The sequence below is a fragment of the Zootoca vivipara genome, chromosome 9, assembly GCF_963506605.1.
Source record: "Zootoca vivipara chromosome 9, rZooViv1.1, whole genome shotgun sequence".
Classification (NCBI taxonomy): Eukaryota; Metazoa; Chordata; class Lepidosauria; order Squamata; family Lacertidae; genus Zootoca; species Zootoca vivipara.
Window position 1 is genome coordinate 58,487,588 of NC_083284.1, and position 15,796 is coordinate 58,503,383.

The window sequence follows — 15,796 nt, forward strand, 5'->3', positions numbered from 1 at the left end:
ATGTGAGGGACAAAATGTGGCACACAACATTCCCATCATCCCTGTGTGCACCTGTCCAACCCAACCCCACTCCTCACCTTACAAAGCCGCAAGTCAAGTCAAAACCTCCAATCCAGAGGTAAAAGCATGAAACCAATGCAGGAGTTGAGACAGATTTCCTATACGAGTAGTCCTTCACTCATAACATTATTATTTCAGTATTATCATCTTACTTAAGAATTTGTGAATTACCGGTAAAAGACAGGTTGTAGCTTTATGCAAACCTACTAGTGGAGCCAAGGAAGGTAATTTTCTCACTCAATGGTCCTGTTTAGAAGCAGGGATCCAAATGTTTTGGTTTGGCTTTGTAACAAGCCACGATTTGCTATCAGCGTGCGCACACAAACATGAACAGTCCTCTGACATGTGCATATGCTATATGCTGAGCTTTGGAGAAGGACCTAGAGAGATTCACACTGCCTTCTCCAACCCCAGCACAAAGTGACGGAAGGTCTCACTTTTTCTCAGAGTCTTCTGCAAAGAACTTGTAGGAGAAGCAAGGTCTGATCTCACTTTGCACTTTAATTTTTAATCAAATACCAGCACCAAGACTAAGACCAATGTACTCAAGTCTGGGGAATCTGTACCAAATAGTATGCCTAAAGGTAAAGGTAAAGGTAAAGGGACCCCTGACCATTAGTTTCAGTCGCAGACGACTCTGGGGTTGCGGCGCTCATCTCACTTTACTGGCCGAGGGAGCTGGTGTACAGTCCGGGTCATGTGGCCAACATGATTAAGCCACTTCTGGGGAACCAGAGCAGCGCACAGAAATGCCTTTTACCTTCCCGCCTTTTACCTTCCCTATTTATCTACTTGCACTTTGACGTGCTTTCAAACTGCTAGGTTGGCAGGAGCAGGGATCGAGCAATGGGAGCTCACCCCATCGCGGGGATTCAAACCACTGACCTTCTGATTGGCAAGCCCTAGGCTCTGTGGTTTAGACCACAGCGCCACCTGCGTCCCAAAAGAGTAAGCCTACAAACCCTTAAAAATTATATTTAAAAAATCCACAGTTCCAGAGATGAAAACACTCTTATATGCTTTATAACTGGTTTCAGGAAGTTTGTCATAAACTTTTCAAAAGTCTCTCATTGAAGTCAACTCTTGCACAATACTTTAATTGCTGTGCTGAAAAGAAAACATTTCTACAAATATTATCGCTAGCAACTGTCATCCTGAGAGCTTGATAAAGCAACACCTACACTGCCCTGCCCCTGCAACAAGATTTCCAGTTCTAGAATGTGAAGATGTTTTGATCATTTTGGTATAAACTAAATAATGTTGGAACTGAAAGCAAAGAGGCTGTATTTTGTTGCAATATAGTTTCATATCAAAGCTTTACTAGTTGCAAATTTCAAACAAACTGACTATGTCTAGCTATAAACAGGAGGTTACAAGTAAGATTGGTGGGGTATTTGGATGAAAACTGTAAACAAGCTGTCCTGCATTAGTTTTGAGTGAACATGCATTATAAAATTTTCAACAGGCTGCATCCGGGTGGCAGTCTCTCACTGCAAGGCTAAATAAGCAAAGCAGAGGAGGGAAAGGAATTGCCTCAAGAAAGAGCCACCAAGAACGATCCTGCGCCACTTTGGGCACTGCCACACATAATACCTACTAGGAGCATTATGATCTTACCAGCAGCACATAAATCACATTTGACTTGCATCTGTCAGGTTTTAAAAACCACCATACCCAATATTTGTAATAAATCCTCTACCTGCTTACCCAATCTGCCTGTAAAGTCAAAAAAGCAGCTATCACCATGTGTTTATATGCTGAAAATGCTAGAGGTTTGAGTTCAATAAACATGCAGTCCATGTTCTGGAAACAACCTGAAGACACATTTAAGTTGTTGTTTTAAGAAACTTACCAAGAGAACTTTGTTTGCAGTATCTTTTGCAGACTGTTCTGCCGGAATCCCACAAAAGCCATTCTGCTTCTGCTTCTCTTCCCCTTGAGATATCTGACGCAAAGCACAAGGCTGCTCCCAAGACTCTGCACTATCCATTTTGTCGCTCACTGTCCCACCCGAGTTCTGGGAGCATGTAACTGCCACAAGGGAGCATGTCAAACTAGGGCATCTTGCTTTGTCGACCTGTTCCATGCTCTGCTTCGACACTGTTGTTTTTAGAGCCTTGTGGGAAGTGTTTTCGGAATGAGTTGCAGCATGCACAGCTTGGCTAGGAAGGTGTTTATTAAAATGTTGCTTGAGATTTTTATTCATTGGTGCTTCTGCTTTTGTACCTTTATCCAAGTCTATTTTTTTCCTCAATGCTGCAGCTGAAGAGGGTGGTTGCCTTGGGGAAGACGACGGGGAGGATGAGGAAGCTGTAGACAGCTGAGGAGATCTTTGAGCAGCTTTTGATGCACTACTTTCTCTTGGCTGAGACACAGGCCTGGACATAACTTTTGGCTTGACATTTTTGAAGTTTGGTTTTGGAAAGCTCACTATCTCTGCTTTCCTAGCTTTGGTTATGGTAGCTGCAAAGGGAGACCTGCTTGGCAATTTAACTGCAACTCGTTCAGCATTACTTTTCAATGGTGTCCTCCTGGGGTGTTCTTTTGCCAAGTGGCCATTCTTTTCACCTTTAGAAATTCCATCACCAACTTCATCAGGGGTAGCAAACACAGCAAAAGTTGTGTTTGTTGACCCTGCTTCAGGAGGTGGAGAAGCCAAGTTGTGTTCATCAGCTGAGGGACTAAGAACCACAAAAGTCGCATGGCAACTAGGCTCAGCCAGATCAGCACTTTCTAACTTCGGTATATCACAGTGTAGCGTCTCGGACATTTTATCATCATGTCCTTCGAGCAAAACCTGATCTTCTTTAGAAATATTTTGTGCTTTGGTCAAGATCTCCCTGTCTATGTCAAACTCCTGTTCTGAATGCTCATCAAAGCTCTCAATTACTAGATGGCACATGCCATTGATGGTGCCATCAACTCCAGTTTCAGCTTCACCATGCTCAGGTGTGCTATGCATATATTTCTTGTGCTCATCATTGAACAGATTAAATGGTTCCATTTCTGGTGAGCTCCCACAGCAAGAATCACCACATTCGGCATCCTGCTTTCCCTGCTCTTCACTGCTCTGTGATACTAAATCTATATAATTGGTGGTCTTATCTCCTGTCAGTGAATGAGCAGTAGGTAACACTCCGCTATCTAGCTGTATGTTGCTTATCATATTTGGGTTGCCAAAGGCATCTAGCTTAGGGGAATCAGCATTGTGTGTGTAAGCAACAGTTTCACAAGTGTCCCCAGAATATGCAGGCATCTGAGGGGCACATCCCACCTCATAACACTTGCTTCCCACAGTATCCCCCAGGTTTATAATGGTAATGAAAGAGCTACTTGAACTAGCACCTTCCTCTTTCATTTGGGCATGATCTAATTCATCTTGGATTTCAGTAGTTGTGTTTAGTTCCACAGCAGCAAGGGGCACTGGATGCCTTACGTCTGCCTGGCAATAAGGCACAGATTCCTCCATACTGCAATTCTGGATACTCTTTATTGCAAGACCCTCTTTGAGAGGGTTCTCTGGCTCCTGGAAATTCTGATTGAAGGCATGCATGTAAAACTGTTCCTTTGCACAAGGGATGTGCATGGCCTCCAGATCTGAAGTCCCCATGCAGATATAGTCACTGGCAGTCTTTTGCAGATCTTTTGCTTCAGAGCTCTGAGGATTTGAATAAATATCTGCCTCACTTGTATCCTTAAATTCGATATAGTCTTCATGTCCCAGTTCTTGGTGGCAGTGGCTAACAGTGCCGCCATTCAGAGAGGTTGACGTCGTGGCGTTACACACATATTTATTGCCATTTTCATCCCTGATGATTATAGGAGGCTGCAAGCCCTGTTTCTCTATGCTTTCAATGTTCATTTTTGACTGTGTTTCTAGCTTGTCCTCATCCTAATTTGCAGAATGCTCAGGATTTAAGGCATTTTCCATCACTTTTTTAAAAGCTTCTCTCAGTTTTGTTTCTGTTTTCTGGAATTGTAGGACTTTTCAAGTATATTTCCAATTCTGACCTGAAATGGAACATATGGAAAAATTAGAGAACACTCTTTGCTTTCCCACCTCCTTTTTCCCTTTAGGGAAATAGCAGCTTGGGGTGTTGCGTTGGCTGAGAATGTACAGGAAATGGTTAGCTTCCCTTTCATGAAGTCCTAAGCTGGATCAGGGACTCTACAGCTGCCTTTTGGGGAAAGGGGAATAAACAAGTGCTAGGGCCCATTTTTAAAAGAGGAAGAGGGGGAGAGGAAGAGGAAGAGGACTAATGTTTAACAGCCCTGGTACCTGACCAAAATTAGAACAAAATAAAATGCAGCTGATATGAAAAGTTCAAGCACGTTTTAGGCTTGAGGACTAAAGACCAAGAACTTCATGCCAAGTAGTTAAAACCCTGCAACATATCATTAACACATACTTGGAGGGTGACAGCCTATGTGGGGATGTAGGTACTAAAAAATGTAAAACACTTTTCTCAACAGCATGTACTGACAAATAATACTGCACATTTGGCTACATCTGCATCACACACTTAAAGCACATTGCTTTCCCCAAAGAATCCTGGGAACTGTAGTTTATCCCACACAGAGGTACAATTCCCAGCACCCTTAACAAACTTCACTTCCCAGGATGTGAAGGAATGTGCTTTAAAGGTATGGTGTGGATCCCATCACTGTATCCTGTAACATTTGCTTTTGAGAGCTAGGCCTACACATTTCTTCTACAAGTCTACAATATTGCTTTGATATTTCCAGCAGTTTGGTTTGAAACTTGTTTTTTGTTTAAAATACATATAAAACAAGTACAGTGGTGCCTCGCTTAACGAATGCCCTGCTTAACGAAATTTCCGCTTAACGAAAGGATTTTTCGAGCGGAGGTTGCCTCGCTAGACGAATTCATTTTATGAAAAATTCGTCTAGCGAATCGCGGTTTCCCATAGGAATGCACTGAAATTCAATTAATGCGTTCCTATGGGCAAAAAAAATAAATAAATAAAAATTCAATGCATTCCTATGGCATTCGCTAGACGAATTTTTCGTTATAAGAAAAGACCCATGGAACGAATTAAATTCGTCTAGCGAGGCACCACTGTAGTCAGGTATATGTTTTTTCCTCACTGCATCAGTCTGCACAATACCTCATGTGTCCCTCACTGGCAGGCTGAAACCAAATACTCGAAGAAAGCTTCGTCAGCTGAATTGGTACAAAATAAAAAAATCCTTCAGTAGCACCTTAAAGACCAACTAAGTTTTTATTTTGGTATGAGCTTTCGTGTGCATGCACACTTCTTCAGATACACTGAAACAGAAGTAACCAGACCCTTATGTATATTCAGGGGGGGGGGTGATGGGAATGGGTGATGGGCTGATAGGAGTGGTAAACCTGTTGATGACTGTTAACGACTGTTAATGACTGCAATTGGTCTTGGGGGGGGAGCAAGGGCTGAGGTGCTAAGGAAAGCTTGATCTCCCCCCCCCCCCCCCGCAAGACCAATTGCAGTCATTAACAAAGTTGGTCTTTAAGGTGCTACTGAAGGAATTTTTTTATTTTGTTTCGACTCAGACCAACACTGCTACCTACCTGTAGCTGAATTGGTACACATTAGAACTGATGAAAACAAGCAAAATAAAAAAATTCCTTCAGTAGCACCTTAAAGACCAACTAAGTTTATATTTTGGTATGAGCTTTCGTGTGCATGCACACTTCTTCAGATACACTAGAAACAGAAGTGTCAGACCCTATATATATACAGAGGGTGGTGGGGGTGGGTGGGAATGGGAGATGGGCTGATGGGAGTGGTAAACCTGTAGATGGGTGTTAATGGCTGCTGATGGCTGCAATTAGTCCTGGGCTGAGGTGCTAAAGAAAGCTTGATCATGCATAATGAGATAAGAATCCGATATCTCTATTCATCCCAGGTGCTTCCATGGTTTTAAGCTTGGTAATGATTTCCAATTCAGCAACTTCCCTTTCCAGTCTGTTCCTGAAATTTCTCTGTAATAAAACAGCTGCTTTGAGATCTTGTATAGAATGTCCTGGGAGATTGAAGTGTTCTCCTACTGGTTTTTCAGTCTTATGGTTCCTGATGTCAGATTTATGTCCATTTATCCTTTGGCGTTGTATAGAGATGTTGGTGTATAGAGATTCCAGAACTTTCTACCTTCTACCTAAAATACACAAACCAGGAAATCCAGGACGCCCCATCATCTCAGGTATTGGCACCATTACAGTGGGTGTTTCCGGCTATATGGACTCTGTTCTGAAACCATATGCTATCAGTGCTCCCAGCTACGTACGTGACACCACAGATTTTCTGAGGAAAATACAATCTTTGAACAATCTTCCTAACAATACTATACTAGCCACTATGGATGTGGAATCTCTATACACCAACATCCCACACAATGATGGTTTACAAGCCATAAGGAACACCATTTCAGATAAAACCACAGCGGACTTTGCTACCAAACTCTGCCACTTTGTCCTTACCCACAACCACTTCAAATTTGGTGATGACCTGTTCCTCCAGATCAGCGGCACAGCCATGGGCACCCGCATGGCCCCACAGTATGCCAACATCTTCATGGCAGACTTAGAACATCGTTTCCTAGACTCCTACCCACTCAAACCTCTCTTGTACCTACGATACATTGACGATATCTTTATTATCTGGACACATGGACAACAGACCCTGGAAACCTTCCACCAGACATTCAATGACTTTCACCCCACCATCAACCTAACAATGAACCAATCTATGCAAGAAATACATTTTTTGGACACTACTATAAAAATACAGGATGGACGTATAGACACCACCTTATACAGAAAACCAACTGACCGACAAACATATCTACATGCTTCTAGCTACCATCCCAAACATACCAAACAATCCATCGTATACAGCCAGGCCCTACGTTACAACCGTATCTGTTCCAACTCTACAGACAGAGAATCTCACCTAAGAGATCTACAGCAAACCTTTTTAGAACTAAAATATCCACCTGATGAAGTTAAACAACAGATCAACAGAGCCAGACTGATACCTAGGGAGAACCTGCTGCAAGACAGACCCAAAAAAGAAAATAACAGAACACCACTAGTCATCACATACAGCTCCCAAGTTAAAACAGTACAACGCATCATCAGAGATCTACAGCCTCTCCTGGACAATGACAGCTCCCTTTCTCAAGCTCTGGGAGGAAGACCTTTCATTGCCTACAGACAGCCACCCAATCTTAAACAACTCCTCACCCACAATAATACAACCACCAGACTTAACATGGACACTGGTACCAGAGCCTGCAATAAACCCAGATGCCAACTTTGCTGCCACATACACCCGGACAACATCATTACTGGCCCCAACAACATCCAACATACCATCTCAGGACTATTTAATTGCTCATCTTCTAACATTGTGTATGCCATCAAATGCCAACGGTGCCCTTCAGCTCTCTATATTGGACAAACAGGCCAAACCCTACGCCAAAGGATAAATGGACATAAATCTGACATCAGGAACCATAAGACTGAAAAACCAGTAGGAGAACACTTCAATCTCCCAGGACATTCTATACAAGATCTCAAAGCAGCTGTTTTATTACAGAGAAATTTCAGGAACAGACTGGAAAGGGAAGTTGCTGAATTGGAAATCATTACCAAGCTTAAAACCATGGAAGCACCTGGGATGAATAGAGATATCGGATTCTTATCTCATTATGCATGATCAAGCTTTCTTTAGCACCTCAGCCCAGGACTAATTGCAGCCATCAGCAGCCATTAACACCCATCTACAGGTTTACCACTCCCATCAGCCCATCTCCCATTCCCACCCACCCCCACCACCCTCTGTATATATATAGGGTCTGACACTTCTGTTTCTAGTGTATCTGAAGAAGTGTGCATGCACACGAAAGCTCATACCAAAATATAAACTTAGTTGGTCTTTAAGGTGCTACTGAAGGAATTTTTTTATTTTGCTTCGACTCAGACCAACACGGCTACCTACCTGTAACTAGAACTGATGAAAACAAGAACAGAGTATAAAACTATAGGCACTGCTCTCAACCTAGTTAAAGCCACTTGAAACTAATGTAAGTTTTCTAATACCTGCTAGGCTCTTCTTCTAATCATTCATTCCAAGTTGCATTTACTCAATGGACCAGTACATAGCCCCCAGTTTGGAGCATATCCATGTCAAAGATGAAACCTGTTCCAATTTTAGCCATATTTTCTCCCACCCAAGCACCACCCTCATCCCACAGTTTTCAGAGGCTCCCTTGCCCCCCCCCCCAAGACCTTTTTACAGGGGGCATAGGGTGAGAGGAAGGGGGATTCTCCTTCTGCGAACTTTCTTCCATTTGTGGTTGCTCAAGATCCAAAATGTTGGAGAGTGAGTTCCTCCAGCACCCTCTGATTGACAGGAGTTCCAAAGATGCCAGAGCATCTATCCCCTCACTCATTAAGCCGTTCCAAGCAAAGCTAGGTTCTTTTTACAATTTCACTCATTAGGGACTCTTAGTATTGTGCGCAGTAATCAGAGCAAGCAGGCAAAAAACAAATCCATCATTATCCATTCATCGTGAATATCCGAAACACTTTTACCTAACATTTCTGTCTCCATTTATCGTCCCATTATGCTTCAGGTCAGTCTTAATACAGTACAACACACACACACCCCAAAAAACCAAAGGTTTAGGTACACGCAAAAAGTTCAGAAATCAATCCATCCTTCTAATTACCTTTACTGTGGTACCTCGGGTTAAGAACTTCATTCGTTCCCGAGGCCCATTCTTAACCTGAAACTGTTCTTAACCTGAGGTGCCACTTCAGCTAATGGGGCCTCCCGCTACCGCCACGCCATGGCCGCACGATTTCTGTTCTCATCCTGAAGCAAAGTTCTTAACCTGAGGTACTATTTCTGGGTTAGCGGAGTCTGTAATTTGAAGCGTCTGTAACCCGAGGTACCACTGTATTTTCCCATTATATTAGGGATGTGGAACCTGTGGCAACCCTGAGGTAGCTGGACTATAACTTCATGATGCTAAACATCACTGGATGGAAAAAAAGCCAGAGATGCGACTGATGATGACCTGAATCTGCAACCTATTTAGGATGGGAGTATATGACACTACCCACAAGTTCACACTTACTGCTTAGTATTACAGTGGGACCTCGGGTTACAGACGCTTCAGGTTACAGACTCCACTAACCCAGAAATAGTACCTCGGGTTAAGAACTTTGCTTCAAGATGAGAACAGAAATCGTGCAGTAGCGGCGCGGCGGCAGCGGGAGGCCCCATTAGCTAAAGTGGTACCTCAGGTTAAGAACAGTTGCAGGTTAAGAACGCACCTCCAGAACGAATTAAGTTCTTAACCCAAGGTACTACTGTATTTATGAAGCTTACACTGCGTTACACCCTGTTGACTTTAGGTCCATCTGGTGTATCATCCCTAACATCTACTATATATTGTTGACTTGACCAAGGCACTCTTATGGCAAACATTTCCTGAAACACTATTGGAAATACTGTAATACCCTTGCACGGCGGCAACGTTATCACTTGCTTACTCTGTTTATTTGAACTTCTAATCTACCTTTCCCTGAAGGCTTACAGCAGGAAAAACAAAACATTCAAATAAAAGCAGGATGGCTTGATGGTATGCTTAGTCATCCTTAACTATAATATACCTGCCCAAAGTCTTTTATTGCCTCTGGGAGACACTCTGGCTCAGGATTATGATGTTTCTGAAGAATGAAACTCAAAAGCTGGGAGTACCTCCCAACAGCAGTTTGTTTTTGTAGGCCCTCGTTATTGATACTTGATGCTTAGCAGGCATCGCTCTGCAATGCCCATGGCAGAAAGCAGAGGACAGAGGCAATGTAAATGTTACAGTATGCTAGAGTGTTTCGGTAACTTAAAATGAAACACCTGGAGAGTTCGAAGTTTATTTTACTGCAGCCCTTCCATTTAGCCAACAGATGACACACAGGGGATTGAACACCTCGATCAGGCATAGCACAGATCACTGCAGCGTTACAAAAGTCTGAGGAAATGAAATAAATGAAAATTGCATGAACACTGCAAAGGTTCTCCTGTGCCTCAGGAGGGCAGTGGCTCATTTGCAGAGCACCATTTTCTATCTTCACACAACAAAGCTTGTGACCACAGTAAGAAGTAGGTTTAATCCTGAAATTCTGGGTGATTAGGGGCTTGGCTAGGACTGGACATGCTGCAATCGTTGGCTGCCTAGAACTATGCAGCTATGATCAGAAACATACAGAGAAGTGCTTGAATGTTTCATTAAGAGAGATATCCTGGTAAACAATACAGCCTATTAAGATTTGACACACATCACAACTTGAAAGTCACATACTGCATCACCCCCACATTTCAAATACAATTCTTTATCTTTTAATGGTAAGAATCCAAGCGTTATAACAATATACAACAAAGAACACACACACACACATGGGATTAATCTAAACATTTTAGAGCCAGTGTAGTACACACAGATATAAAGAGGTTTGCATACCACAGCAATGCCTAAAAAATCTGTATGGGAGCAGTGTTGAGTCAGGAATCCCAAGAAAACACCCAGTTTTATAAGAGTTGTAAATGGCTTCCTGGAATGAAGTTACACAACCATTCTGAGCACGCCACATCTAGCTATTAAGCATTAAAAGAACAATACCCCAACAGTGCAAGAGGTCTCGATTTATGTTGGCGGCAGTAGTATTTTTGACATTTTAGAGAGAGAAACTGCAAAAACATTCAATAACTTAGAAGCTGCACTAAAGTCACAAACTCCTCCATGAGTCAGCCAGAAACTATTTTATGTTTATCTAATAAAACGCAAATCCGTCCAATCTGTAAACTTTTTGCACAATAGTGCTGAAAGTCCACTGGACCCCAGGAAACTCATGAGAATTCCCTTCAGGGCCTCGTTGCAGTCATACACCCCCAGATTTATTTTTAATAAAGAGAGATATGAGCTTCTAACAGCCCTCAAGTTTCTACTGTGCTGAAAAGAAAAGTCTATATTTTCTCCTCCTGCTTTTACATTTTTCCTTCTAGGCTGGAAATGTCTAAAACATGACATTTGTTCTCCCTGGGCCAAAACCTGAAACCAAGCACATTCAACTTAGCACATCTACAAACGTTATCAAATGTACATTATAAAAACCTTCCAGAGTGACTGGCATCTCACTATCGTGCACATGCTAAAAGGAAGGTTATAATCATAATGATCCTTGTGTTCCTTTGACAAAATCTTGCCAATATATTCTTTGGATAAATCAAGGAGACAGTGTGCATTTACAAGAGCACAGCATGTGTTACCAGGATACTCCAAATTCAGGTAGGTAGCTGTGTTGGTCTGACGCAGTTGAAATATATATAAAAAATTGTGCAGTAGCACCTTAAAAGGTAGAGGTAAAGGGATCCCTGATCATTAGGTCCAGTCACAAATGACTCTGGGGTTGCGACGCTCATCTTGCTTTACTGGCCGAGGGAGCCAGCGTACAGCTTCCAGGTCATGTGGCCAGCATGACTAAGCCGCTTCTGGTGAACCAGAGCACCACACGGAAATGCTGTTTACCTCCCCGCTGGACTTACACTTTGATGTGCCTTTGAACTGCTAGATTGGCAGGAGCAGGGACCGAGCAACGGGAGCTCACCCTGTCACGGGGATTCGAACTGCTGACCTTCTGGTCGGCAAGCCCTAGGCTCTGTGCTTTAGACCACAGCGCCACCCGCGTCCCAGTAGCACCTTAGAGACCAACTAAGCTTGTATAAGCGTTTGTGTGCATGCACATTTCTTCAGATGTTCCAAGTTATTTACTAATATTCCACAAATTTTAAGTCCTCTATGTAGTACATAGCAACATTTTATCGCACTAAGCTTAGGCTAGATGTTTGTACTGTTTTGATGCATTCACTTCATTTTCATTGTCAGTAGTCACCGAAGCTGAAAAATTTGTCAGTAGAAAATAAAACAATAAAGGAGATGAAAAAATTATCTGAGAAGAGTAGCATCTCTTGACTTGCAGTGCTGTAACAGACACAGTACAGATCATGTTCTATTTCTGCAGCATTTATTCCATTAGTTTTATCCTAGGCAGTTGCTAATCAGTTATGAACTGAGTAGAATTATGAACTGAGTAGAATTACCTTAGGAGTTGTTTTGTTTACCTTTAGAAAACAGCATCTTGAAGCAAACTTACTTTTACCTATTGAGCAGAAATGTAATAGGTATCTCTAGACACAGCAACCAAGGGTTAACATTGCCCTATCCAATTACTTCCTGCCACACTCAGCACTTGCAAACCACAATGGATTTCTAGTTAAGAGGGCACTTTTCTCCAGATATCTAGGCTAGAGAAGCATGCAAATTGGATAACTGTGCTGGAAGCATGGGGCACTTCACTGTCTGCATTCCAGTTGCAAATAGATTGCGTAGGTGCTGTCTGAGAGACACAGCATGTTTTAGATTTAGGGCTTGGGGTATTTAGATCACAAGAATACTTTTTAAAAAAGCAAACACCTGATTCATAATAGCACTATCACTTCAGCAGCTACTGCTAATGTGTATTTGTACCACTGCCAATCTTTAAGCAGAGGAACACCAATTATTTGGGAAGGCCAGAACGAGAGAGGAATGTTTTCGTCTTCAAAATATCGAGCAGGGTGCATTTTAATTTAGATTGCACACAATCTGAACCCATCTAGGCCACACAGCAAGATGCTAATTTTAAGCGCTTGCACAAAAAGAGCCCAAGACACAGACAGACAGGCATTCACATTACAGTAGGTTACATTTTTAAATTCTGGCTTAATATAAGTAATCGGAAGCAGTATGTTGAGGCATTTAAAACTTCAGAGATATCAAGCTGTACATGCCATCTGTACTACATCTACATTGCCACTGTCATGCAGGAAGCAGCTTACAATTATCCAGAATGCAATATTACCTCATTTGAAAACACACAGAAATATTAAAGCATTTGAAAGTCGTAATCATGAATAAGCCTACTAAACAATGTTCCCTTGTGTTTCTTTTCATTTGCCTGACAACTATCCCCTCCCGTCAGATGTCAAGGAAACAAACAACTATTGGACTCTTGGAAGACATCTGAAGGCAGCCCTGCATAGCAAAGTTTTTTAAGGTTTGATGTCTTGCGGTGTTTTAATTTGTTGGAAGCTGCCCAGCGTGGCTGGGGCAATCCAGTCATATGGGCGGCATATACTACATCATCATCATCATTACCCACCTCAATATTTATAAAGCTTTTAAACATATTTAGAGCACAGTTCTACCTGTTCCCTGCTAGAACTGAACCCCTGGGCAATCAGAACCTATAAAGTGTAAGGATTAGACACAAGGCAATATTGCATTGAAATATAAGCTGTCAACCATTTCTACCCTTACCGTACTGTAATTGGATTCCTTAATAAAATACTTAAAAATCGGAACGCAGGAAGTGGCCTGCACACTTTGTATACTCAATATCCTCTCAACCACACACATACACTACTGGGTCTGTACTATAAATTTGGAAGAAGAAAGAATGGGAATAAACAGGTTATGTCTAGCTAGTGAGGACTGGCAGCATTGGAGTGTTACTTTCCTACTCACGAGAAACCCCATACATCTGAAGAGATTTGGGCTTCAAAGCCACAGAGATAGTGGCAGAGACACCTTTCTTGGGAGTGCAAGAACAAATACTATATTTTTAAAAAGCACACAGCGTTTTAAGAATTGATTAATAATAATAATAATAATTTATTATTTATACCGACCCATCTGCTACTCTGGGCAGCTTCCAACAGAAAAATAAAATACAATAATCTACTAAACATTAAAAGCCTCCCTAAACAGGGCTGCCTTCAGATGTCTTCTAAAAATATGGTAGTTGTTTTTCTCTTTGACATCTGATGGGAGGGCATTCCACAGGGCGGGCGCCACTACCGAGAAGGCCCTCTGCCTGGTTCCCTGCAACTTGGCTTCTCGCAACAAGGGAACCACCAGAAGGCCCTCAGCGCTGGACCTCAGTGTCCGGGCAGAACGATGGGGGTGGAGATGCTCCTTCAGGTATGGGTCACTCTTGGGGAAACCAGATTACATCAAGCCCATGTACTAGGAGCCTATGACCCACAGGTGTAATAAGGCTGCAAGGCTTCCCAATTTGGCCCATAAGGCAGTTTTGGCCAAGCCACACCCACCTACCATTACATGATATCAGATAAGAACACAATTTAAAGTCCTGAATCAACAGTCAGTTAGTGGTCCTTATTCTGATTGCCCCTGCTATGAACCTAGCAACCTTTGCTGTTATCTGCTCATTTTGATCTGATAGAAAGAAGGACATTGTGGCAGTAGTTGAGTGCCCTGGGATGGTTATTATGAGTGGGGTGATGATCTCGTTCCTCCAGTCTTTGTAGAGAGTACAAGACAGGAGGACATGTGCCACTGTTTTGGTGCTACCGTCTCCACAGGGGCAAAGACGTTTCTCAGGTGGGATCTTTTGGAATCAACCCTCAAGTACAGCAGATGGCAAAACATCTAGTCTTGCAAGTGTAAAAGCACATCTGTATTTTGGGATAATAAGTTTGTGCAGATATGGGGCCAGAGAATCAAAATGGAAAGGTGGAAAATGAACAACAAAAGGAGAATTTCCTTATCGTGGCCAGGTTGTTCTGATGCTTGATATCTTTTAGACGTTGGCCAATAACCAACATAACGATTATTTCCCTGTAATAGAAAGCTTAATCTTTTTTCTCTTCCAATACTATATTTACTTTAACAAGGGCACCGTGCTAGATAAAGGTAAAGGGACTCCTGACTCTGGGGTTGCGGCGCTCATCTCGCTTTACTGGCTGAGGGAACCGGCATTTGTCTGCAGACAGCTTTCTGGGTCATGTGGCAAGCATGACTAAACCACTTCTGGCACAACAGAACACCATGACGAAAACCAGAGTGCACGGAAATGCCGTTTACCTTCCCAATGCTGCGGTACCTATTTATCAACTTGCACTGGCATGCTTTTGAACTGCTAGGTTGGCAGGAGCTGGGACAGAGCAACGGGAGCTCACCCCATTACAGGGATTCGAACCATTGACCTTCTGATCGGCAAGCCCAAGAGGCTGAGTGGTTTAAACCACAGCGCCACCCGCAACCCAACTTTACAGAGCACCTACAGCTAAGTACTGGGATGCACATATTCCTATTGAGAGTGGAGAGAAACAAATCATGAGCGTGGGCTCAGACAAAAGTGCTAAACGAGACCAAGTCTTGTTTCATGACAACACAGGAATTGGAGAGCAGCAAAGTATTGTGCCTAGGATTTCAGCAGGGTAGTGATGTGAGGTGAGAATATTCTCTGGAGAAAATTCTCGAGAATGAGAATATTCTCGAGTATAATCTCTGCTAGAAAATTCTCCGGAGAATATTCTCCACAATGTAAATTCTAATGTAAGAACCAGTTTTACAACCTACATTTTAAAAATCTAGTAAATAGTAAGTCAAGCTGTGATACTGCCAGTGTAAGTAAGTAATTATTTTATTTTATTTTATCCAGTTACAGTACAATACTGGGCATTGTGTCATTCACCATTGACAGTTCTGAAATGTGAGCTACAGAAAACATTGTTAAAAAAAATGCAATTCATTTAATTTGATGAACATTTGAATTTGTATGTATTTCAACTACCGGTATATGTAATAGCCTTTTTTCTATTTT

The 15,796-nt window shown here is 42.3% G+C and overlaps 1 protein-coding gene across 7 annotated transcripts in view; it reads right to left on the bottom strand.

The window, feature by feature from the left end:
• Positions 1–15,796, bottom strand: part of MTUS1 (microtubule associated scaffold protein 1) — a 126,003-nt gene that overhangs the window by 90,284 nt on the left and 19,923 nt on the right. For all 7 annotated transcript variants that reach the window (XM_060278831.1, XM_060278833.1, XM_035112825.2 and 4 more), the window contains exon 2: positions 1,913–4,071. In XM_060278831.1, coding sequence (XP_060134814.1) covers positions 1,913–3,922 — 2,010 coding nt within the window. In that variant the 5' untranslated portion in view covers positions 3,923–4,071. The remainder of the gene's footprint in view (positions 1–1,912; positions 4,072–15,796) is intronic.